Source organism: Austrofundulus limnaeus, unplaced genomic scaffold (assembly GCF_001266775.1).
Source record: "Austrofundulus limnaeus strain Quisiro unplaced genomic scaffold, Austrofundulus_limnaeus-1.0 Scaffold52, whole genome shotgun sequence".
NCBI lineage: Eukaryota > Metazoa > Chordata > Actinopteri > Cyprinodontiformes > Rivulidae > Austrofundulus > Austrofundulus limnaeus.
The window spans coordinates 304369-331690 of NW_013952454.1; the positions used below are offsets into that span (position 1 = coordinate 304369).

Genomic DNA, 27322 nt, shown 5'->3' on the forward strand with positions numbered 1-27322 from the left:
CCCTAATAGTTTCAGATCTACAGATGATTATGCAAATATCCACGGATGCATGACTGGTAGTGGTTTTGTTGGACTAACATTTATGTAATTGACACACCTGATTCAGACGATTAACAGGCTTTTGTTGAACTGCAATCAGTCACTAACTGAAATCAGCTGCGTTGAAGCAGGGAAACATCTAAACCACGCAAGGCAGTGTGCCTTGAGGACCAGGGTTGAAAAACACCGGCATACACAGTCTGAAAATAAAACTGAGGGGAAACACGAGGTTTTAATAACCTGGTGTTGATTTAGTTCATGTTAAATGGTTGGAACATGTTGTTGTCAAACGGTTGTTAAAGAGTAGTGGTTGGCTGGTGAAAACACTCAAGCTGTCATTTGGAGGCAGGATATTGTTAAATTTTCAGACCTTTAAAAAAAATGTAAGCGTAGGGTGAAAAAACAAACCCAGCCAAACCAGAAAAGGGAAGGAAAAAAATGAACAAGATGTGAGTTTGCATGAATTATTTAAGAACTACTGCATATACTGTGAGCTGCTGAGGCAGATGCAGAATCGTGTGTGTTTGTGTGTGTGTGTGTGTGTGTGTGTGTGTGTGTGTGTGTGTGTGTGTGTGTGGAGGGGGACCTCTGGGATGTGGCAGTGGAGAAAAGACGAGGGGGGCTAGTCAAATAGGAGTCAGGCGTGCGCACGGTTTTTGTTTGTGTTTAATTTCGAGCGAGGAGTGAGTCGTGAGGACAGGGGACAGGGTGAGGAAAACCAGGCAGCACGAAGAGGGAGAGGGTGGACGTCTGAGTGTTGATGTGAGGGTGTGACAAGTGCCAAAGCCATGTCAACAAGCAAGAGCCTGAACCCTTTCAGAGCCTTCAATAATTAATGCACTGTGCCATCTTTAAAAAGAAGTAGAGGTGCAAGTCTGGGTTTCTCTGAGCCCAACTGAAAAAATAAAAATGTTATCCAATCATGTGTTATATCAGCAAATATTCCTCCAGTCTGATTAAAGTCAAACTCTGAAATAAATTGAGGCTTCACAAAATGATAAGATGCATACGTGTCTTGGTTTAGTATTGCCAGAAATGTAAGTTATTTATACTGTGGGTGAAAATCTGTTTAAACTATTATGGATAAAGCTAACAACTATTTCAGTAATTAAACCACTAATTTTGTCTCTGATTATTCAGTTAGTAAATTAAAATACAATAAGATTAAAAACTGAACATTAAGATAGTGAGTCTGTTTAACAGGATTACAGAACTACTAGTTTAGCTTTATTAAAATGGAGAAGTGCAAATAAAATCAATGTAGTGAAATGATAAAAACCAGCAAATCCTTTTGCTGTCAATGTATGAAGTTATTTTGCATGTAGTTTTATGACATCAAGAAATGACACTGTACAAACCTACAGCAAGTTTTTCTTATAATAAATACATACGTTGCACAGAACATAAGGAAATTTGTGTTTKGTCGATTATTTCTTTGTTGTAACGATGCTTCCTGGCAATAAATCTTGTAGCAGACACCTGATTGGCAGCACCTGAGGGGACCAGAAGCTCAAAACAAGAGTCAATAGAAATAGCAAAATAAGCTGTCAGAGAAGATTTAGCAACATTTTTATGTGTGTAACCTACTGTATACAGCTCTACTGCTCATCCCACAAATGCATGTTCCTTACAAATATGGTGTCATGGTCTGTGTTTATTTGACCTTAGTTTTCCTAGTGTTTCTGTGTTTTCCTCCCAGGCACACCTGATCATCGTTTCCTCCCTAGGTGTTTCCAATCAGTCCCTCGTTTGCTCACCTTTATATTCTGTCTTGTCTTCACTTCCCTGTCGGTTCATTGTGCTGCTTCCCCTCAGTCAGTGTTGTGTCCTCCCGTTGAAGTGGCAGGTTCATTAGGTTTTTAGAGACTAGACGTGGAAGACAGATTCTTTCTGTTATGAACAGTTTGCCATTAGGGTTGGGCATTATCGTATCATGTGCAATTAATTGTCAGAAAAACATTAATCGATTMTTTTTTGGCACTTGACGATTAATATGATTAATGCCATCAGGCAGACTGACTTGATATTTCCCCGGTCAGTCCGCTCGGTGCTCCTCTCCGCTTCAAATATGATGAATATTTAAACAAAAGTCCTGTAATGTATTTATCAACACAATTTAAAATTTGAAGTATAGYCTGAAGTCTGTGATTTTTGACATTTGAAAAAGATTTTTACGAAGAGTAAATCTTTCCCACTAAACTGGTCATGTGACCAGGACATAAGGTGTCCAGGGACTCCAGGGGATTAATCGTCATATTAATCGTTATCAGCTAAATACTACAATTAATCGTGATTAATTTTTTGCTAGTATTGCCCAACTCTATTTGCCATATTTGGTCCAGGAACATTAAGAAAAGTATAAATACTTGGCTGGACTGTGGGGGAAAAACACTAGTTCAAAGGTTTACTTCATTGGTGTGTATGGGACTCAGAGGAAGAACAGGGGTGGACAGATTATAGGGAAATGAGTGTTGCAAACGATTTTTGGGAAATGGTAGATAAAGGTCTCCAGTATGTGTGTCTGTGAAAAGTCTTCTCAAATCTTGGCTTAGTTTGATCTGATGACATGCAGAGGATGTATAAAAGACATTGAAGTTTGATTTCGGGGGTTCTCTCTCATTCTCAGTTTGTCCAGTGTTTGACTGTCTGAGAACCTTTGTAACTTCAATAAACTCCCCCAGCTGGCCATCAGCCAAGCGTCTTCTGCGTCTTAATTATCTAAGAAACAACACTGTGTTCCTATTCTTTGTGGGGTTTTTTCTAAAGAGAGCTTTCTTGTATTTTGAGCTGCCTTACCAGCCTTTTTCTTTAAATAAAGCCTTTATTTGCATTTTTAATATTTTTGCCTGCGCCCTGCTGGGTCGATTTCTTGCCATAACCTCACATATGGAACCATTTAAAAGGGAAACTAAAGTTTTTCAACATTATAAGAATTAATTCCAAGAACAACAAAAAAAAAAAAAAAAAAAAAAAAAAAAACAATCTACCAAACATAAATTTCCTTACTTTTGGGGCAAAGCTTAGAATAAAAACAACTGCTCTCTTAAAAAGCTCAATACCTTAAATGCTTTAAGGAAGCAAAAATTTGTTGAAAACATTTTGGTGCTAACAATCTGATGACTGAAACTTAAAAATGTAACAATGAGGTTTTATGCAAACTAGATTTAGTAGGTAATTTTAAAATGTGTCTTTCAGTCAGAAGGGTTGCAGCATAGTTTAGCTAATCAAGCATCTTGATAGGAAAACGGCAGAAGTTAAGTTTGTGTTCTGCTTTAATAACAGCAATACATTTAACATCTGAAAAACATCTTAATTAGTACAATTAAATACATAAGTGGATGATTTTATAGCTTGGACGAATGCCCCCACCATGAATTGGATGTGGAAGTCAGATATGTTTGCACACTAATAAAGACGCCCACCCCCAACCCCCACACACATTACTGCATGAACAGCATCACTCTGACCGGTACACACTTAATTCAATGTTCAATTTTAGATCCAAAAGTCTGGGGGAGGTGGGGGACATGGAGGGCAGGGGTGGCTAATGAGGAATCGGCTTTAGTGTCTTTCCCAGTTGCAATGAATTGATATATTGTGCGAACGCATACAGACAATTATTAGTTTAATATATGCCATGATCATCGTAGGAGGTCTGTCTGGTTTACCCCCCTTTGGATAACGGGTTGAGTAAATGCTTGCTTTACAATAGCCTCTCTCTCTCTCTCTCTCTCTCTCTCTCTCTTTTCCATTGTTGGCGCATAATTCTTCTGTAATCTTTAAATGTCAAGATAAGGCAAACAGGGACTGAAATACTGAAGCAAAACCTGAAGGGTGGCATTTGACTGGAGGACAAATCTCTAACATTTATTCCTGGAAGAGGTGACTGCCAGGTTTCTGTACGTCCAAAAATAGYGACAAGACATAATGTCACGACTTCCAAAAAGGCCCAAACATGCTCAGAAAGTACATCTTTATTCAAACTTGAGAAAGTTATTAAGTGAAGCACATGCTTTATATTTGATTACCAGCTGCATCATTGGAAAGATTTACCACTAATCTCTATCTAAAACAAAAACCTACCAGTGGGGTCATATTTGGCCAGCCTCTTCTGATTGAGAAGGTTATATAAAGCCTTTTTTAATCTACTCAGGCTATTATTCTGATTATCTGTGAAATGATTGGGTCCGTGCAGCCGCAGCTATCGCCACGTTTGGATTAACGTGTTTAAAATAACCGTTTTATTCTGCATCCACCTTCCTMCAGAACTCTGCTTTTTTTTATTCCTGGAGATTATGAATGCTGCTGTGATGTGTTTCAGCAGGACCAATAACCTCATAAACTCAGCCAGGGGCGTCGTCGGGAAAACAGATTTTGCAATCGTGCTTTCAWATGCTCCACTCCATAACAGGTTTTCTTTCTTGCATTTGCTGAGTAGGAACTGGTCTGAGCTTCTTCGTGAACACACACACACTTACACACCTCCCTGCAGCTCATCCTACATGCTCTACATCACTTTCCCTCTCTCCTCCTCTGGTTCTCACATCAGCTGCTGCACCAGAGCAATCCCATGCATCTGTTAGCAGCCCTCAGCCCTCTCTCACTGCACTCTCTCCATTTCATCCTSGGCACAGAGGACGAGCGTTATCATCACGCTGCAGATGCCTTTTGGAGGGGAGGAGGGTTTCTCCCAAACCTCCTGCAGGAGAACTAAACAGCCCGTTTTATTTATTTTTTATTTTTTTTGCAAGTGCGGAACTTTTCCCACATAAATTCAACCCGTTCGGCTACCCGAGTCGGYGATTATGAGCTGCGAGGGCCTCGAGCTGCGGTGATTTCTCCACCCCACAAGCCACCAGAGAGGAGGAAGCGCTTGGATGTAATCAGGATGACTGTGCTGATCTAGCAAACATCCCGTTTCCCTTCCACACATATTGAAACAATTCTACAGTCCAGGCTTCTGGCGATTTTTCCCCACACAGGTGCAAGCCATAATTGGAGTACTCCATGCTTGAAATTGTCCCATAAATCCATATGTTTCATCTGGCTTCCAGTGAGCGGATGATGAGGGGTGAAGTGGAAGAAGGCAACATCTCTGAGTCTCAAGGCCAGGGAAAGAACAGTCATCAGATATCCTGTTTTGTTCTAAAAACAGCTACATGCTGTCTGCTTGTTGTGCACTGGCATGGCAAATGAACTTAGGCGTTAGTGTAGGGTATTTGTTATTACAAGTATGAGCTCGTCTGAAAATTTCGCAGCTATTTTGACACCTGTGATTTCACTAGAACCAGTAATTACACCTGATGACATTATTCACGTGCATAACACAACACAGGGAACAGCAGCTGGCAAGCAACATAAGCCATGTAGACTAGCTGTCTATCTTTTTTTTGCTTAATTATTAAGCTTAAATATTGTACTATGTATTACATTTCAAGTGAAAGGTACACCACTTCAAAGTAATCACTGTGAAATAGAAAGGCTCTCTTGTAAATAATGTTATTTCTGGTAATTATATAAGCTCCCAGAGAGCATACAGTAGCAATCAGAAGTAAATACAAGACACTGATATATGCATGACAATAAAGAATCAAAGCTACTAATCCTGACAAACAACTATCAGTAAACTTTAAAATGGGGCGTCCCGATACCAGTTTTTCTTAAACTGAGTAAGAGTATGAGGACTTCGGTTTGGGTACTTGCCAATTCAGAGGTTGGGGAACACCCTGGACAGGTCGCAAGTCCATCGCAGCGACACATAGAGACAAACAACCATTGACACACACATAGAACAATTTAGAGTTACCAACTAACCTAACATTTATGTTTTTGGTCTGTGGGAGGAAACTGGAGCTCCTGGAGAAAACTCACATATGCATGGAGAGAACATGCAAACTCTACCCAGAAAAGCTCCTGGGTCGGGATTCGATCGGGCAACTTTCTTGCTGAGAGGCAACAGCTCTACCAACAGAACCATTGTGCCACCCTGTTGCACAATTTTTAAATAAATAAAAATAACAAATTTTCTTTCAGCTTGAATTAATTCACTTTCACACATTCAATGAAGTATTGATACTACTACCCCAATATCAATACTGGTATTGGTATCAGTTGAGTATCACGGCATTTAGTTTGAGTACCGGTACATGTCCTTATAAAAATGCTGGTTTTGGTCCGGATACATATACCAGTACCCATATCGGGGGACACCAATACTTTAAATGGAGAAAACATCTGTTGCCTATATCCATTATTTGAAATCAGAGGTTAGTGACTGGACCTRAAGCTAGTATTGTAATATTTCATGGCTTTACTGCAGTACGTAATATAAATATCCAAATACTTGAATATGTTCTAAATGGCCGTAATAAAGTTAACTTCAATCTTACAATGAAACATAAAAATGATGCAGTATTATGATTTGAATACACACTGGGATTTGTTTTCAAAGTAAAATGGGAAAAATTAAACAAAATTAAGGTGGTATTAAATTTAAATAATGATCAATGTTACGGTTAGTTCAACTATTTGATCGTGTGATGTTGTGTCTCATTTGAGAGAAAATGTAGTAAGTAGTCTTGGTGCTACTCTCAAGGAGCACTGCAAGACTGTTTGTGAAATCGTACTAATGTACAAAAATAAAATTAAAAAAAAATTCTTGCAGGTGTCAAATTTTGAGTCATTCCTTTTATTTATGAAGTAAAACAAAATTATCTACTTCTTTCTACAGAAGCAGCAGCAAAATAAGAAAACCCCAACAGCGCTCTGAAGCACACAAAAAAGCTGAAGGTTGCACCGTTGTCACTCATTAGTTCATCACCTCTGGGAAGAACCGAATTGCTAAGGAACATTTACAGCGCTCCTGTTCCTGTGGCAGTGTGCGGCTCTCATTTCATAATGACTCTGCAAGATCTAACCCAGATCCTGTGTGTGTGTGTGTGTGTGTGTGTGCGTGTGTGTGTGTGTGTGTGTGTGTGTGGCTGCAGTACAAAAACTAGAAAAGGAAGCCAGATAAAGAGAACAGGGGGGAAAAAACATTTGATGCTGTTAAAAGGTACATTTTTTTGCCCACTGGCACAGATATACAACAGAACAGCGAGCACACGGGAATCCATTAGTGGAACCCGATTATCTCTAAAATTAATCGCGTGTGTGTGTGTGCATACATGTGTGTGAAAGAACAAAAGAGATTTGGTTCTTTATCTGTTTTTCTTTCTTTTATAGAGAAAAAAAATCCTCGTGTTTCGGCAGTGAAAGGCAGATGGGGGTGGGGAGGCGGATGAACGTGTGTGAGTTGAAGGCATCACACAGTAGGGATGAAGCAGACGCACAGCAGGGTCAGGCAGGTTACGCTGCGATTTGGTGACTTCCTATGTTTATCCTTATGTTTGTAAGTAGGGGTGCACCAATAAATTGGGTGTTTAATTTGTCAGYACCAATTTCCTTAATTTTGGGAGAACGGCCGATAAATAAGATCAGCTTCTCATCTACCTCCACAAAGGTCTGAAAATCAGCCAGTGTCCCCCTTTTCTCTGCTATGAGCACTACCTAATGTCCAGTTAATCCCATCTCATTTTAGTTTGGCTAAAATGTGTTTCCTACCTTCCTACACTTTCTTTTCCCACACAGCATCCTTCATTAGTTCCCTCTCTCCTCCCTCCCTTCCWGCTTTCTGAGCCCATCTGTCCTGTAAACCTGTAGCTGTAGATTGTTTGTTTCAGTGTTTCTTTCCAGCGGCTGTTGTGGGTCAAAGTGCACAAATTCAAGCTGTAATGTTCCTTATAGACTTGAAAAATTCAAGTAGTTTACCTTTTTTTAAAAAAACAAATCGACAATAGGTATGATCAAAAAAAAATACGCAAAGAGGATTTTAATGAAATTGGAGAAAGAAATCAGAAGCTGCGTTTCTATTGACCATGAAAATGCGCAAATTAGAATTTCGAAAATAAATTTGCTCAATGGAAACACGTCAATTTCGAAAAAAAATTACGTTTTTCGACAATTTTTTTGCGCTATATATGAGGTGGTATTTTGGTCATATTGAAAGTGGTGTTTTTTGCAAAACTGTAATGGAAACACTTTTTTCGCATCACGGGAGTCACGTGATCAACAACCGGCTGTCTCTACTGGCGAAAAAAGACGACGACGAAGAAGATAACAGGAAGTAGAAGTAGTAGTAATATCACAGAAGTATTATAAAGTAGTAAACTCACCGACTACAATTTCCCAAAAACACAGCATACGTAGCCACTCCCAAGTAGGGGCTTGTCGCTGGAAAGCCTCGATAAAAGACGCCGACGTCTCCTCTGATGACGAGCGCTAGTGTTGCGGCAATATGCAATGTGTTTACATCCAACACCGTCATGTTTGTAATGACTTATCACRAGAACAAACACATTCAAACGTGACTTTAATAGCATTTCTTACTTAATGGAAACACTGCAGTTGCAAAACTGTGTTTTTCAACATTAACAGAATATCGACAAAGTTTTGCGCACATTTGCAATGGAAATGCAGCTAGAAAAAGTATTCCTACAACTGATTATTATTTGGAGTCAGTCCATTTCAAGATGGCTGTCACCACCAACTGACCTTAAAAAGCACAAAAATGACTGTAACTCAGTCAGTTTTAAAGATTTTGAGCTAAGGTTTGGTGTGGTAGTAGTCAAAGTTGATTTCCAGCGCATGAGCTGAGTAAAAACTGATTGTRCAACATATTTGTTTAAAATGTTGCCATTWYTTGTATTAAGTCAATATTCTCTATCTGTTAGCAAAATACTTTTCATCAACCACTGAAGGAATTTTAATGAAATTTTTTAGGAAATAATCATTGGACAGCAATCGACAGCTGATTGGCTTTTGTAGCCAAACCAATTCRAAATGGCCACCACAGCCATCTGACCATAGACAACTCAAACATAGATAAATAATTAGATAGATAATTGTCATTTTTATAGATATTGTGCTACAGTTCTTTCTGCAAAGAGTCAGCCACAACACATGGTCTAAGTGCTACTCATCTTTGCAAAAAAAAAAACATTGGCCTTTACTGTAGACGTCAACCCTGTTGGTCTGTTAGCAAATAAATAAATAAATAAATAAATAAAAATAGATTTTACTCAAACTTTCGAAAAGTAATAATTGATTGTACATCTACAGCTGATTCACGTTTGAAATCATTCTGAATTGTGGCGGCCACCATAACCCCATTGCAATAGGCAATWATTGCATGATAAATTAAAATGAGGTTTATAATTTTCATTTTAAGTTTTCTTTTCTGCTCCTTAGCATAGGGAGGAGTGAATTCTCATATCAGGTATTTACCAGATGTAGGGTCTTGTTACAGATATTTAACTAGAGGGGCACGTTCTGTTTTCTGATGCCTTTTTACAGCTGGCGACACCTTACGATGGCCTCAGGGCACCGTGCCAAACGTGTTTGCTGAGAGCTTTTATTTTTTTTTAATTCTACGTAAATTTCATGCACTTCCTAACATTGTAAGCAGCGTGCGGTTGAATGCAATTATCTCATAAAGCCAGAGGAAGACACAGAGAGAATTGTGTTGCCTTGGATAGAGGAGGTGGGAAGCGATTTTACAGTTTTTGCGTGTTGTTTTCCCAATCTCCAGTCTGGGTCAGTCCATTACCTTTTTTATGTATGTAAATTTGGTCAACTTCTGCAAGCTTCATAAGCAGGGGTTAGTGGGGCTGGTATTATTATATTAGTTTAAAATWGTCTCCAAACAATATTATTGTTTCTCACAATAATTTCTGAGAAAATTTATTGTCCAGCAAAATTTGTTATTGTGACAGGCGTATAGCCACGACATCAAATTAACATTAGTCAACAAAAATGGCTGTAACTCAGTCCATTTATTGGATAGTAAGCTAAAATTTCACAACACATACTCAGAGCAAGACATCTTGTCTGAGATCATGCATTTTTTAGATCTGACCTAAATAGCTCTGTTATTTCTCAACATAATATGATCTTTGGCATAAAAGACAGGCTACAGGCATTCCTTCAAAGAATTAGTAATAAAATTCAAATGCTGTTGCTGAATTAAAAATTCATTGGAAAGTATTTATTGGAACAGAATCATGGCAAAAACATACAAGCAAATCTCCAAAATATTGAATGGTTTAGAAAAGACATCATTTACTGCCTGACATTATATAAAAACTTTACGGGGAGGAATATTGTGCATTATTAAAAAGTAGAGAACTAAAAACCATGTTTAATAGTATAACAGTATAAAGCGTAAAGCTGGTTCTATTACTGCCTAAACTAAAAAAATTCCCTCTGGCACAGATTTAAAATGGAACATGTGATCTTGCGCAATGTGATGGAAACCTGATTTAAGCTGCAGCAAATGATTTTAGAGCTTATTTGAAGAAGAAGAAGGAAAAGATTTAAATACAAAGTCAATAATCCGCCCAGTCCTTTGAGGCAACCAGCAGTATTCATTGCTGGTAATTTTATCCATGAAGGGTCCACACGATGTGGAATGGTAGAAGTAATTTAATATTATAAATTACTCAAGTGATTATTCATCAAATCAGTTAAAAGAATTAGTTGCTTTAATCTTTTAGAGTTTTTACTCACCAGAAAGGCTTTAGGTGTTGTCAGTTAAATTAGCTACAGTTTATGTCGCATTTTACCAATTATACCGTTGAGTTTTGGCTAAATTGGCACATTACAAAAATGTTTAAAATGAATAAAAACAAACAAAATAAATAAATAAAATTGTAAAGCAAGTATGGCTCCATAATGGCCAGACCAACAACTATTTGAGAATAACCACAGTTAAATTCTTCCAGACTTGTGAAAATATTCCAGAAAAGGTCYACTGTGTGACATTTAGGTCAGTAGATACAATAAGCACGCTGCAGGTGAAACAGTGTTACAGTAATTAGTTCTGCCAACTCACAGCAAGAACCTCTTGAACTTCTCAACCTAATGGCGCATTTTCCCAATTATATCCACAAGTTAAATTTTCTGAGTTGAAGAAAAAACTATGTGGAACCTTGTCTGAAGTTGGAACTTCAATTTCAAAATTCAAAGAGATTCTCCACCTGGCTTGACCCTAAAACCCAGCATGACCACCTCATAGGGGTGTAACAACACATTGATCCTCATCAATATATCGATTAAATAATTAATGATTCAATTACATCAAGGCAAAATGAAAACATTGATCCATATCGTCAAATGTGAATCAGTGATGGGTATATATCGCATCATATCAATCGCAGACTTGAATCATGACAGACTGAGACTGAGAAACACCGTACCGTCATCCAAACAAATCGATATACTGTATATCATATTGTAATTACTGGTGATTTACACTCTTACTATCTCACACACGAAAAGCTGTGATAGCTGCAGTGATAAACTTTTATATTTTCAAACCCTGCAGGTCTTCCAGGTTGCAGCGTTGTTCAATCCTACAGGGGACAATTCAAACACCGACAAGTATTTTTTGTGTTGGCAGCTAAATGCTCCAACATCAGAAACACTGGATTTGATTAAGTCAAGTAGTTCAGCAGGGCAGTGGCTTTTCAGATAATCCATCAARTTATATGACCTTATGTGTCCAAATTACTGTCTCAAAGACTGAATAGGTTTTTACAGCTCTCTCGAACCCCACCAGACAAACAGCAGAAACAGAAAACAACAAACTAACAGTAAGACTTATAAAACCATCATAATACTTGCTTGATTTCTTTTGTGGTCTTTATTACATGTGAAAMAAATCATGATGCCCATGAATGCAATATAAAAGGGAAAAACAACAACAACAATGCAGTCAGAAACCAGTATGAGGACACACTCACTGGCCTCAACAACACATGAGCTCATTTAGGCAGCTCCTGAAGTGAGAGCTTTTAATATTTTTTTCTAATTATTTAGATATTTTGCTACACAATATAGGACACACAGTTCTTAGCTTCAGTTTAACATTTCTTTGTGAAAACACTTACTAAGATGGTTGCAGAAACGGGGAAACGGATGGCAATGGGTGATAAATGTTGCTTATTCAAATAGGCACAAACGTGGGTTAGGAATTGGTTCTGATGTTAAAAAAGCTAACAGCATCAGGTAATGTGGTCTCTAAAATAATGTGCGATGGAGGCAATGATAGAATGCTTATTGATAAGATGGAAAGAAAGCATGTTCTCATAATTGGGGGTCAGACTACACACATTTTGCACACATTTTGCACACATTTTACACACACACATTTGCTGTCGTGTTAATCAAGCTGTTGGTTTTTATGCTTTGTCATTTTGGAGGACCAAACAAAATTACACTGATGGTGTGGATAATCCTTAACTAATCACAAGATGAAMACAGTCATCACTCTTTGGCCAGTACTGCACAGTCACCAAATACTTCAATATTTTAAGTTAAAATGAAAATAAAAAACTCTGTTTAAGGCACTTCCATTGAGTAAGAAAATCCCTCTCTTCTTCAGTTAACCRACCACAGATTTGGACTTCAGATATTTGAGGCCAATTTTCAGTTTTCCTTCCAAATYGGTCTCCATTGTATAAATATGGCTGAATATTTGACCTTTGGTGTCAGCAGCAGAACTCTTCCCCATCTTAATTAGCTAAATGCTTTGAGTGCTGCGACAGGTAAGTTCTGTTTTAGCYGAGATGACAGGACATTTTACACTTTAACCAGATAAATATGCATCACAGTTGGGCTGATGTGACTGTTCATCAAAGTCATCGAATATGATAATCCGTCAACATATTTTCAGTCTACACATAATTTTTATGACTTTAGGTTTAAATTTCCTAAATGTAGTAATTTATCTTTTTACAGTAATTAATAGGGGTGTAAGAAAATATTGATACACTGAAATATCGCGATATTTCATTTTCCGATACTGTATCGATATTCTAAAGTCCTGTTTCGATATTTAATTAAGGTTTAAAATGTCAACTTTCCTGCCAGCCGTTCATGTTTATGTTGTAGTTCAGCCTCTGACCACTAGTTGGCAGCAGTGAGCCAGCCATTTGGCTCCTCTACCTCTTGAGCACCAGACAGTAAGGGTAGCATTAGCATTGTGAGTAAACATTAGCTTCATGCTCCGATAGCTGAATCTGAGCAGAAAAGACCGACACACTCTGCCTTCTAAGCTGAGGTAAGGTTACGAACGGATACTTATTTGTCAGAATGTCTTTATTTTAAAACAAATTAAGTGTTTCGTGTGCTCTTTTTTCCAACTTTAGTCAGCCTTCACGTTACAGAAGGCTACCACATGTCTATATAATAGAATTTTCTGAGACAATGAATTTTGGTTTTTCTTTTTTTTTTCCAGTAAGAGGTTTTTATTTAATAGAATTTTTGGGCCAAAAAAAAAAATCGCAATATATTGCAATATATCACCTTACTTACAGTATCGCAATATATCGGGATATATCGTAYCGTGACCCGTCTGTCATGATATGTATCGTATCGCCAAATTCTTGCCAATACACAGCCCTAGTAATTAATGCTCATGCRTAAAGTCGGGCACCATAAATCCTAAATAGACTCATAGCTATCATGTTTTCCTATTGACTTTTATGTACAAACATATTTAGAAGTTAGATATATTGATATTTTACGTTATAATAGAAATATGTCCTCTACGTGTAACATTGTCGGTTGTTGAAATGACTGCAGAGTACTGCTAAAACACAGGTAYGTGGAAACTGTTTAGACTTAAGTATATCGCAATGAAAAAGATGTAGGTGTGAAACTATTTAGACCACAATGTATCACAAATTATTAACTTYGAGTAGGCACATTAGTGACTGTAAAAAGGTCAAGTGAAATATCAACAGTTTTTGTCCACATCATTGGTTAAGTTCTGATTTGCTCTRTCAGAGCTGCAGGTTGAAACTACTGTGGCAAAAACAACAGGGTCCAYAGCTGCAACAGCATCAAGACAAAACAGGTTATAAAAAAGTTTTCAAAGGCTAAAGCAGTTTAAAGTATTAGAGTAGTTGAAAATAACTAACAGAAGGGTGCCTAATCTGGACTGTAGCTACTGCAGAGATGCCAGAATAAAAAAAATCATAGGTTCTTATTTAGTGTTCATGAAATTAGGCTGGCTGTCTGCTACTTAAGTAAATGCCAGAAATGTAGAAAGTGTTTTTGAGAAATAAATCTTAATGATTCCATTTTATTCCAGAAAATAGGTTGCATGCAGTATTTAGATTTGACCATAGTTCTGTTTACACTTCAGAATAGCTGGGAGAAAGACAAACTGTTTTGGCCACCATGATCCAGGAATGTCTCTTTGTGCCATTGTCAATGCAGACTGACGGTCGGACAAACAGGATTTAGAGGATGCAATAATTGCACATAAATAGGTCTTGCAACTAGGGGTGCACCGATAAATCCGCCAGCCAATTTATCGATTACGTACCGATTACGTAAATGACTGATTTCCTTAATTTTGGGAGATCGGCTGATACTTGGATATGATCGATGGAAAAGATCTACCTTCACAAAGTTTTGAAAATCAGCCACTGTCCCATTTTGCTCTGCTGTGAGCACTACCTAGTGTCCAGTTAAAACAAGTTTGTATTGTTTCCAGGGTATTGTTCAATGTTTTTCAGTAAAATAAGGTTGAAACATTGAAGGTGTATTGTGACCTCATAACACCTGACAGTGACAATTATTTTAAAAAATCTGTATCAGACAAAATCTGAATCGGCAGGTCTGACTTTTAAAATATGGTCGATCGGCCAGAAAACTGCAATCGGTGCACTCCTGGTGGTATGAATTTGGATTATTTTGGGGAGTGAAGACTGTTCAGCTAATGGGCAGTTACAATAAAGCCTCAGTTTGCTTATACAGTTTTTAATGAATTATAAGCCACTTCACTGCATTTTCAGGAACATTATTTGAAAAAAACTTTCAGACCAGAATCTAAACCCATGATTGATTGGTTAATGCCGTTGCTGACTGGTGTTGTGTCCAGATCAGATTTACCTGTTGTTTGAAGCAATGATAGTTGAAGTAAAATGGTAAAACCAACCATCTTTATCTCTTTGTATCCTGTTTGTGCCAAGATGAGGAAGCATATCAGACCAGAGCAAGACAACTCAATACAACACCTGCATGTCTTCTTGAGCCTGTTTGAAACAGTTAAATGATACTGTTCACAGCTAAATGACTAACATTTATATCAGACAAGATAATATTAACTACAACTTATGAAAATTATAAGCTAGGTTAAAGGAAGACAAAGAAAAAAATTGTATAGGTCTTCTGGACGGGTTCTTCTCTAATGAAACATTTCGTCCCTCCTCCAAGAGACTTCTTCAGTCTGAGAGTTTCAGGCAAAATTCAGGCTTTTAAGCCCTGCCTCCATGTGACTGATACTCACATCACATGGCTATCGTTGACACCTAATTAACACCTATTGTTAACAGGGGGTGGAGTGATACTGACAATAGCAGCACTGTGGGAGGGGGACAACTGAAAACAGAGGCCTCCACCTCTGTTTAATGATGGACGGTCTTTCTTTACAAAAATGGCTTCTTTTACTCCTCTCTCAAACCAACGTTCCTCTCTATGAAGAATGAGAACATCCTCATCTCTGAAAGAGTGACCGCTGGCCTGTAAATGAGTGAAAACTGCAGAGTTCTGGCCATTAGATGTAGCTCGTCTGTGTTGGGACATTCTTTTGAACAGTGGCTGCTTTGCTTTAACCTGCTTAGGTTAAAGGAGTTTGTCAATATTAAAATCTCTGTTTTAAATAGTTGTGCTGCATTTGTTCCTCACCTGTCTTTAACAGGTAAAGCATTCAAACGGAGGATTTCTCACCACTTTTGCTGGCAGTTCTTTCCTACAACTTGATGCTGAATAATCAGGCTTTAATTATTTTTAAAGAAATGAGCAGTTAGAGCTTTGCCTTATTTATGTGTCTTGTTGGAACTGGCACTTTAAACTTATATTTTGCACTTTAATTTGTAAGTTTTTTACATTGTGTTTTACTGTGACTGCCAAAGTTGACCGCTAAAAATCAATTAGATTAAAATAGAAATAGTGAATTTTGAGTCTCGGAGGAGAACTAGTCATTTGGACTGATGGATTAATTGATGAATTAGTCAACTAACAGAAAACACAAAACAGTTGAGAGGGGCAGTCATGTCGGGTCATTTTTAAGGAAATGTGTGCTTAAGCCTTAAAAAAACCATCTGGAAAATCTGATTTAGGAGCCTTTTTATCCCCTAATTTTATGGTGTCAACGTGCTTTTACACATTATACAATACATTTGCCCACTTTCTATTTTAATGGAATTAATGCTGGGTAAATTAAAAAGGAAGATGACAGTTGTATTAGGACTAATACTGCGCTGTAATCCAGCCAGTCAACCCTCTCGCAGTGTAATCTTCAGTGTAAACCTTCACGGGCAGGTCTCCTCAGCATACAGCAGTAATCCCACTAAGGCTCTTAGAGGAGGCAAATTCATATTTTCTGAATGGAAGGAGAGGCTTCACGGCTGTTAACGGGGCACAACGCGGAAGACGACTAATAAATAAAACATCTCGCACAAAATCGCCTTAAGAACTCGGGGGAACAGCCGCCTTTGGAGAATCAGAAGCAGGTGCTGCAGCTCCGGCTGGGAGATCATGACTCATCCACCCCCACTTGTTCTCGCCGCTCTGCATCACCTTCCAAGCCTGCTCCTCCTCGAGTCACAACTACTTGAAATATGGATTTAAGTGGTGGGGGGTTTGAGAAATAAAAGGTCAAGTTCATTAAACGGTGAGTTGGCTGTAGTTTCTGATGGGGATTTGAGGGATGCGGGGGATGGCTGGCGTCCCCCTCGTCACTCTTCCCCTCACATACTGATGGAAACGGATGATCACAGTTTCCATCCCTGTATCCCCATCATCTGTGAGTGTGTGTGCGCTGCGATGCGTCATCCTGCCTTACCGTTCCGCACTTAAATCATTCATTTCTGAGTTTCCTATCTGCTCCATCTTCTCCAGTGGAACACACAGGAGCCACTGAATATGCATCACGTTCATCGAGGGCGGATGGGAGCTCATTTCCCTCCWATGACAGGCCCAGATGGGATGCTGAGAGATGCAGGCAATGAGATGGGGATGGGGATGGGGGGGGGCGGGGGGATCTCCATCCTTCCAGAAGAGCAAACGGCTGCCTCTCATATCAGATGCAAGGCCCAGGCTTGACGCAGAGAAGCCTAACTGTCCTGTAAATCAYATCCACATCCCCTCTCACCATGACAGTAAATTAAGGCCACATAGCAGGATTTACATGTCAAACACTTTCTTCCATCACAGCATTTTTTAAATTAATTATTATTATTTTACTCCTGCTGACACGATGCTTTCTCCTGGGTGCATTTAGAAATTAAACTTGCCCTAGATGAATGGTAGCAGCAATATAGATATATGTGTGGACATAAAATAAATAAAATAATAATAATATATCTCATTTCGACTTTCAGAAGATCAAACGGACAAACTGCAATGCGCCGAAAATAACAATAGTATGATTGTCTCAGGACTTACCTCGGCGTTTTCCCACACGCAATAGGACAAAACAGCCACCAGGAAAGGGATTGCGGTATGCCCCATTTTTCTCGTCCTCCTCTGCGTCTTTTTAATTTATCTTTTAGATTAATAACTAAGTCGCTAATGTCAAGTAGCTGCCTCCAACATAAGCTGTCTGGTTTTGCATCAGCTGAAGTGATGGACGCTGCCTTTCGGATGACTACTGCGACGTCTCGTGCGCTTTTCCTCCTGCTCGTGGGCTCTCTCTCTCTTTATCTCTCTCTCTCTCTCGCTCTCTCTCAATGGCAGCCAGCCGGGGCTTTTCGGATGAAGCCTGGCAGAACCAAGCCCTGTTTCTGCGGGTATTTATCAAAGGCTTTTTCCCAGGGCGGCCTCTCTGTTTGCTTGGTCCGCAGCGACATCTGGTGGAGGTAGACTGGAACTGCATCCTCTGTGTTTTGACTCGTGCGTCTCCACGACCGGACGTGTTTTTCCCTTCAGTGGGCGTTTCTCAGGAGCTCGTGACGTCACATGAAAACTACATTTTAAATAGGCCTGCTGTCTTTGCCTATTAGCAAAACACCTCATGAACTTTATAAATTAAACTTCCAGGAAATAGTGAAGGGGTTCTGCATGTACAGATTAACTTTTGGAGTCCTGATGCATCTCAGTAATCCAGGTAAAAAAATCAAAAAGAAAAAAATTGTATAGGTCTTCTGGACGGGTTCTTCTCTAATGAAACGTTTCGTCTCTCCTCCAAGAGACTTCTTCAGTCTGAGAGTTTCAGGCAAAATTCAGGCTTTTAAGCCCTGCATCCATGTGACTGATACTCACATCACATGGCTATCGACACCTAATTAACACTTATTGTTAACAGGGGTGGAGTGATACTGCCAATGGCAGCGCTGTAGGAGGGGGACAACTGAAAACGGAGGCCTCCACCTCTGTTTAATGATGGACGGTCTTTCTTCACAAAAATGTCTTCTTTTACTCCTCTCTCAAAACAACGTTCCTCTCTATCAAGAATGAGAACATCCTCATCTCTGAAAGAGTGACCGCTGGCCTGTAAATGAGTGAAAACTGCAGAGTTCTGGCCATTAGATGTAGCTCGTCTGTGTTGGGACATTCTTTTGGAGTCACTTCAGTTTGAGATGGCTGTCACAGCTCAGCAAACACCATAAAAAGGCTGTAACTCTGTCAATTTTAGATAACGAGTCAAAACTTTTGTGTGGTGATTGCTTAGAGTCATTACACATAATCTTTACTGAATGAAAACATAAATGCTAAAGACAACAACAAAATAGTCAGGTTTTTGACTAGGCTCACAAAGATGTAAGGATTAAAGGTGTCATTTTCAAACAACAAACCTTCATTTTTTTCACTGAGAAAGTTGTTCACGTTTTTAAKCCCATTTTGCACAGAGAGGCATTTTTTGAAAGAGAGATTTATTGATAGCAATGTTGAATGTTGTCACACAAGAAAAAGTAAAACAAAAAAAAAACAGGTACACTTAAAATAGTGACTGTAAAGGTATTTTGCTGTTTTATTTTTTAAAAAATGTTGTAGATTATTTTTGCAACCTGTGATTCATTTAAATTTACTTTTATTAGTTCAGTTGTTCAAAAAATGTTGAGTTCCGTTAAAAACTTCTTATAACCCAAAAGGGGGTCAGACAGAAAAAAATGTTTGGGAACCATTGCATTAAARGTTATAGCCAACCTCCGTTTTCAGTTGTCCCCCTCCTACAGGGCTGCTATTGCCAGTATCACTCCACCCCTGCTAACAATAGGTGTTAATTAGGTGTGAACGATAGCCATGTGATGTGAGTATCAGTCACATGGAGGCAGTGCTTAAAAGCCTGAATTTTGCCTGAAACTCTCAGACTGAAGAAGTCTCTTGGAGGAGAGACGAAACGTTTCATTAGAGAAGAACCCGTCCAGAAGACCTACACAATTTTTTTCTTTTTGTTATAGTCAACTCTCTTTAGCAAAATATSTCATGAACTACAGAATGGATTTTACTCAAGCTCCAGAAAAGTACTGATTGGATGCACATTTACAAATGATTATCTTTCGGAGTTTGCAAAAAAAACAAGCAAAGTGTGTTGGTAGCTGAAAGTCTTTCACAACATGCGTGTCAAGCTTAGTTATATGACGGGGCCAAAATTCAAAGTTTGATCCAGGTCAAAGGCCAATTTCTGTCAATATTTATAGAAAAAAAGTTATAAAGCAAATTATTCTTTTGAAAATACAATTTCCCTTTTCCAAGTTACATTTTATGTAGGATTTAGAACACGCATACAAATAAAAAAAGGTTACATTTATAAAGACTCATCAATAGCATTCATTTTTATGCCTTACTGTCTATCATCAACAGTTTGATTTATTATGTCTTACTGATACACTTTATCTCAATCCAACAAAAAATATCACTCAATAAAAATTTTATTCTTTTGCTTTGAAATAAAAAGAAAATGCAGAAAATATCAAAGTTTCTTTTCTGTTGCGATTTTCACACCAAACCCAAAATCTGAGACGTTCAAAACAAATATTCTTGACTTGATAGTTGTCCAGCTGTAATGAGAAGAATGCAGGGAAACCGTAAAACTACTTTACATTTAATGTAATACCTTTGGGGCCGGATAAAATGTTTACGAGGACCCGTGTTGGCTCTCGGGCCTTGAGTTTGACACATGTGCCTCAATGCTCAAAACAGCTATTCATCCATCATAAAAACCTTTTATAGCTTCAACATTTTTTTTTATTGTAACTGAAGCAGAGAGGAAGTGATCTTCTYTATCTGCAGCTCCTGTAAGTTTGTGATCCAGAAGATTTCTTACAGGTGAACTCAGTGGAAGTGACAGAAGTGTTATTTATTATTATTATTTTTATTTTAAAAATTTTGCTGAAGCTTTATCTGCTTTAAATCCAGGCCAGAACGAAARGTTTTAAGTGTGTCAAGTCCAAACACTTTGAAGAAACTGGAGCAGTTACACGATGAGACAGAAACAACCACAAACTGTCAAAACAGCACTTGATCAATACAGCAGGGTTTGATACCGAGTCACAGAAAGGCAGCTGCTACTGACACAAATTCAGAAGTCTTAAAAGGCAGCAAATGTCTTAGAAAACTTTTTTTGGGAGCAAAATAAGGCCAAACACAACAAAAGATGTTCACAGTGCAAAATAAATGTCATGGAGGACGGAAGAGAAAATGTCTACTTCCTTCTGCCTGTTGAACATATTCAAACATAATTAGTAATCATATGTTTCATTCATTCATTCATTCATTCATTCATTCATTCATTCATTCATTCATTCATTCATTCATTCATTCATTCATTCATTCATTCATATCGCACTCTCATTTGACCAAACTGGAGTTTTCAGAAATATGCTGCAGGAAAATGAGTCAAAACCAACCTCAAAGCTGAAACTTGAGGCTTATTTACACATGAAAAAGACAAAACGTTCCTTGCATAAACACCTGGCTCCGCCCCTCACATGAGGTGAACGTGTTCACGCTGTGAGACTGCGTTTACAGAACATATTWCTTGCACAGGAGGCTTCTTTTTAGGAATTGCTTGTGATGTTCTCGCTGCTCGTTTCCACAGTCAGGCTCATGATGCCGTGAAGTTCAACCTGCTGAGTGAGCAGGCAAGACCGGGCCGTGGACAGGAACCACTCAGAGTTAAAAGGACCTTTTGCAGAATGAATAAATAAATAAATAAATATTAATTAATTAAATCTTTCACCAAGCAAAATTCCTTATCATTGTATGCTGTGTTCTGACTCAGTTCTTTTATTTTAGGCAAGCGTATGTTTTGACAAACATCTGCCAATATGTGTGGGAGTTAAACACAGTCAGCAAATGAAAACATAAATGTAATGAATCAACACTTTACCAGCATGACATCACATAAATTATCGTGTTCATTATATGATACATAAATGAACTTTTGGAAACATTTCAATCATTTCTTATGCTGCCAGAATGAGTGACGTGGGTATATGTATGCACACATTCATGCATATATGAAAACATACAATGTGCGTGTGTATGTATGTGCTTTTATGTAAATATAGATGAGTGTATCTGTGTTTGCTCATATGTATATAAATGTGTACGTTTATATGTGTGTAAATATGATTTTGAATATAAAATTATACACTTGCAACAATAAATCTATTGCAAATATRGTGTTAAGGGAAACAATAAAACCAATTTACAATTTTGAAAGCTTAATAGAAAACAAAGGTAGGATATTAATAAAGCTCATGCTGTTTTTGCTTATTTRAACATAGTAAAAACAATATTTAATTTATTATTAGTATTTTTTACGAATTCACATACTCAATTAATTCTTTTATTCTCAATGCAGCCAGCCTTTTAAATAAAGGAAATTAGTTGTAGATTTGCAGATGATTATATGTAAAATATGATTTTGTGAGGTTTTAAGTGATTTATGTGGTATGGGGGGAGGGGGGGGATTTGTGTGATTTGTGTTATCATGTGTTTTAATGTGTCTGAGCCTCTATCATAAACCAAAGACAATTTTCTSTTACTAGAATCTGTGACGGACAATAAAGTTTTTGACTTTTTGAAATACCACAGTGCTGGGGACATTTGTCTGCAGTTTCACAAATGACCAGTAGGGGGTGCCCGTGTGAGGGGAATATCAGGAAGTATTTGTTGACATTTTTTTAACTAAATAACAAGAAACTGTCTAACTGAACCTGCTTGAAGCAGGAAGCTGAATGACAGTTTCCACTATGGTGGGAGGTCACTTAAAGACACCGAATGAGATTTAAAAAAAAAAAAGTTATTTTTCTGTATGATGGTAAATTCGGAGCTCAGCAGGTATTTTGGGCGGGGCTTAAATCCTGGGTGTGTGACGGAAACATCAGCTTCAGGTGTGTGGCATTCCGCTTCGACTCGCCACAGGAAGAACATTTGATTCACTTCAAACAATATCCAGTTTTATTTTATTCCCCTGCACTTTTATAAAGGGAGACAAAGTGACAAAAACTTACTTCTGTATTTCGGATCCCAGTTGACTTRAAGATGCCGAACACCGCCAGATACGTAAGTTTGTCTCACCTGACGCGGTAATGTGTTTCTTACTGTACGGTGCTAACAGTTTCCCCCACTGACAACTCTCCGACACAACCACAGTCTGCTTTTATAAACTGGAAGCTTTGTTTGCTTTCATCTGGTTTCATATAGAAGCGTTAAACACACCAGGTTTTAGATTTAAACCAGTTTCTGAAAACATTATTTTAACCATGTTTCAATCTCTGCACGGACAGGTTAAACCTTATGGAGGCTTAATGAAACGTTTTTTTCTTTTGTGTGTTAAATGCTGTAAAAGACAAAAGTTGTTACTTTTAAAAATAGATGCCAACCTGACTGATAAAGTGAGATTATAAAAGAGTTAGTCATTTATTTATTGACTGACATGAGGAATAACTGAAATACACTCTGTCATAACATGTTAAATAAGTGATAACTAGTATAGRGTGTCAGGAAATTCTAATAAAACTAGTTTCCTTACCTGGTGATTGTTGGGTTTATAAAGTAAACTAAAATAATTTAAATTAAAATAACATTCCTTGAACAAATGCATATAATGGGCCTCCCTCATCTTCTGATAAAAGGATAGTGTTGTAGTCAAACCTTGTAAATGTTTTGTGAGATTTTGTGATAARTGTTGGCTCTCAGAGCGTTTGTCGAAGATGACTCTGCGCTACTACCACATTCCATTTTAGCTCCATCTGGGATGTAGAGAGCAAGTTTATGTGTTGTCCAGTGTTGACTAAGCTCAGTCGGTCATCTTGAATTGGGGGAACTCCTGATGCTAATCATTTATAAATGGATACTCAGTGATGACAATCTGAAAGTTTCACTGAACTCCACCTTGTGATTCATGAAATATTTTCCTAACAGACAGAGTTGACTTCTAAAATTAATTGAAGAGTTTTAAAAACAGACTCCATGCAATCAGACAGCACTTGGATTATGTGTTTGGGATGACTCTCAGCTACCACCACAASTCATTGCAACTCAGTATCTGCAGAATGGACAGACTTGACGCCATTTTTGTGTTGGCGATAGACTGTGAGCTGCCACTGCCATCTTCTGACATTAAAAGCTAATCATTTGTAGATGCGCATCACATGATTATTCTCTGAAATTTCCATTCAGATCTATTCTCTGGTTCATGTCATATTTTGTTAACAGACGACACACTAATGCACATGCGGACACATGCAAAGTCAGGCGCACCTTCCTGCCGTTGGTGGCAGGTGATTATTAATTTCTACAGCCTTCAGCGAGACTAAAGKGTCTGGTTACAATTTAACAAAGAAAACAGAACAGTCACAGTTGTTGTTTGTTCCAGGAATAATGTCTGCAGTCCATGTTGGAGAGTTTCTCAGGTGACTTCATCAGTATCTCTTTCTCTAATCAGCGTGTGGCGAACCAGGATTATTCCTGTTCGTCTCTTTCTGTTGATGCACATTAGAGAACAGATTGATGTCAATCGGATTTGCAACATTTTTGTTGTTCATGTCAAAAGAAATCAGACTAATATGTCTTTTGTACATTTTTTAGCTCTGAAATATTCATTCATCTATTTTTAATGTGATCAGAGTTTGACCACTCACTCCAGGGGAACATAAGCTGGAAATTTATAGGAATGTATGGGAATGACCTGGAAATTTAGGGTAACTGTTTGTTTATTTACGTACATAATCCTAAAGAATATTTTCATGGTTCATGATAAAAATTTCATTTTTATGTCCATATTCACATAAAACAAAGCAAAAATATGTAAAATATGTAAATTACCTAGATCAGAAATATTGAAAATTTTAAATTTTATATACAGGAAAAGTCAGATTTCCTCCACACTGCTAGCTAGGGCTGCCACGATTAATAGATTAATCGACGTCTAATCTATTATTAAAATAATTGATGACTAATTTAATAATCGATTAATCGTTTTCTTTTTTTTGTTGTTGTTCTTTACTTTGTTTTTCTCTCCAAACTGCTTTGACACCTTCCACTGCCACATCTGCCTTTCTGTCCTTGACACACATGCACAGTAGTGGTAACTGGGGTAGGCCGTGGACGTCACAAGACATGATACAGGCTGTGTCTCAATTCAGGGGCTGGGTCCTCATGAGTGCGCATTTGTCGGCCGCATACGTCATTGCCCCGCGCGGAGGACTGTCCCAATTCGAAGGCTCCTCATCATGCGGCCGAGGAATGCGTCCTACTTCCTGTCGAAATCCGAGGATGCATCCATGTATCCTTACCAGCCGAGGATATCCCAGGATTCAATGCGCGGGCAGCAAAATGATCTGAGAAATGAAGACGGTGGTGTTTTTATTTTTTTAACGTGTCGGCGCAGTTTGGAAATTCACCACGGACCGAAGGATTTGTTTTTTAAAAGTAAGTTTATGCTGCAATAAGATGTTAAATAAAAGAAAATGCAACTACAAGTTACGAGAATAAAGTATAAGATAAAATCATAACGTTACAAGAATAAAGTCATATTATGAGAATAAAAATCGTAATATTACGAGATTAAAGTCATACTACAAGAGAAAAGTCTTAATATCCTAGCCGTTACGTGAAAAAGCATGCAGTCATCACTGCATTAAAATGAGGATGTTGTCAAGTTDTTCTTTATTGTTTATAAATAAATAGTTATTTTAGCACCCAATTATCAGTAGCAGGACATGGAAATTGTGTAAACGACTATATGATAAACTGAAGCTGTATTGTAATTAATAGATGCATTGACAGATTTAGTCATCATGTAGTTAATTTGGAAGAAAGCTCATTAATCTAACAGTGATCCAGGTCATCACGGACTACTTTATAAACACAGAGAAACACCTGGCTGTTCACAGAAGGTATGAAGGGAAAAATAACTTTATTTAATTCAGCAAACAAATAACAATAAATAAATAAAAGAAAAAACAAATAATAGAAACAAACAAATAATTAGACAATGTTGTGTCAAAAAAACACGATCACAACATATTCAAATGAAAAGGAGCAGAAAGAATAAAATCTTAAAACATTTGCCCCAATAAAAAATATGTGTCTAAAAAACGCACAACATACAAATAATAAAACTCAACTTAATACACAATATAATTTAAAATAACTTCACAACAAAAATACAAATATCAACCAAATCTTTGTTCATATCTCATTAAAAAACTTTTAAGCATTATACTAAATGAATAAATTGTTCCAGCATTCTTAAGGTCACCAAGCACTGACTTTATTCTCATAATATTACAACTTTATTCGCATATTATGACTTTATTTTCGTAATAATAATAAAAAATATGTGTGGTCCTAATACTCTGTTGTAGATACTGGAGATAAATCCAAATTATTGTTTTCTTTATTTACGTTTACCTGTTTAACTGTGAATTTATTCTTCCAGTAAAAAGATGTGTAAACACGTCCCGAAGCATTTTAAGTCTGACATGAAACTGATCACTATGGTAACGGGGGAGCACTGGTCACGCAAACCCACGTGAAGCCAACGTCAGGCGAAGGCTAGACCTCTCATTTAGCGGCAGTTTTGAGCATCCTACTCGGCCCAGCAAGCATGTGGCCTATGTGGCCCAGCTAGACTGGGTCCTCATGAGGACCCAGCCCATGAATTGAGACACAGCCACAGACAGGCTCTGGTACCATGGCTACCCAGCAACGGAGCTCAAAAGTGTGGGATCATTTTAAGAAAATGAAAGAGAAACCTGTGTAATATCTGCAGAGCAGAWCTTGCCTTCCACAGAAATTATTTTTAGTTAGCATATAGCTAAAATCTAACGATGGTTAAACAATAGCAGCTGCATTCTGACGTGATAAGCTGTATGTTTTATATTCAATTAACGTATGATCCGATTAGTCGACTAATCGAATAAATAATAGGTGATTAATCGATTATTAAAATAATCGTTTGTGGCAGCCCTACTGCTAGCCTGGCCCTTGCCTTGCTACGCACTTCCACTCAGTTCTCRTTTCCCTTCACCAAAACACACTACTACTATTTGATAATTTGACTTTTTCACCATTTTCATCTAAATAAAAACAAATTCAGTAAATGGCGCTTCACAGCAAAGCAGTTTACTCTGAACTTGTGTTAAACTTTTTTACTAAACTTTTTTCCCCGTGTCTCCACCAGTCCAGGTGACATTATTTTTAGGGTGTGCTACATCCCATCGCATGGTACTGCAATGAAATCTGGTTGTTTCAGTCAAGACTTTGCTAAGAGAGATTTTCTACAACTACTTAAAACCCCTGTTAAGGGACAACTTTTAAAAAGTTAAAGCCCAGTCATATTCTCATAAATCTGTTATTTCCTACAGAAAGTTTCCAACATGGAAATTTCCTGTAATTTTCCAACCTTATCCTAGTGTTAATATAAATTTTTTGATTTGTTTATCCTTAAAATTTGCTTTAATCATTTATTTAAAGGGCCAGTATTACGTGTTTCTCAGGCATGCATTTAAATATTATACAATAATAAAGTATCTATGTCACCTTTAGCTGTTATTAAAACGCTGTTTTTATGTTTAAATAGAAAATAAACTTATCTTCTCATCACTTCCTCTTCTAAACGTCTTGAAATTGGCCTCTGTCTCTTTAAGAACCTCCTTACGCTTCCGTTTTGCCAATTTCAGTGCGGTGGTGGTGGTGGGGCGGGGCTGCCATGATG

General features: G+C 37.8%; 2 protein-coding genes across 2 annotated transcripts in view; one reads left to right on the forward strand and one right to left on the reverse strand.

Moving 5' to 3' along the window:
* aplp1 (amyloid beta (A4) precursor-like protein 1) overlaps window positions 1-17865 on the reverse strand; it is a gene marked incomplete at its 5' end in the record, with an annotated part of 56339 nt that extends 38474 nt beyond the window's left edge. The window contains 1 exon segment of the mRNA XM_014008694.1: window positions 17596-17865. Within this exon segment, the coding sequence (XP_013864148.1) occupies window positions 17596-17661 (66 nt within the window).
* A 4611-nt stretch (window positions 17866-22476) lies between these two features.
* st14 (ST14 transmembrane serine protease matriptase) overlaps window positions 22477-27322 on the forward strand; it is a gene marked incomplete in the record, with an annotated part of 40963 nt that continues 36117 nt past the window's right edge. The window contains 1 exon segment of the mRNA XM_014008695.1: window positions 22477-22662. Coding sequence (XP_013864149.1) covers window positions 22642-22662 — 21 coding nt within the window.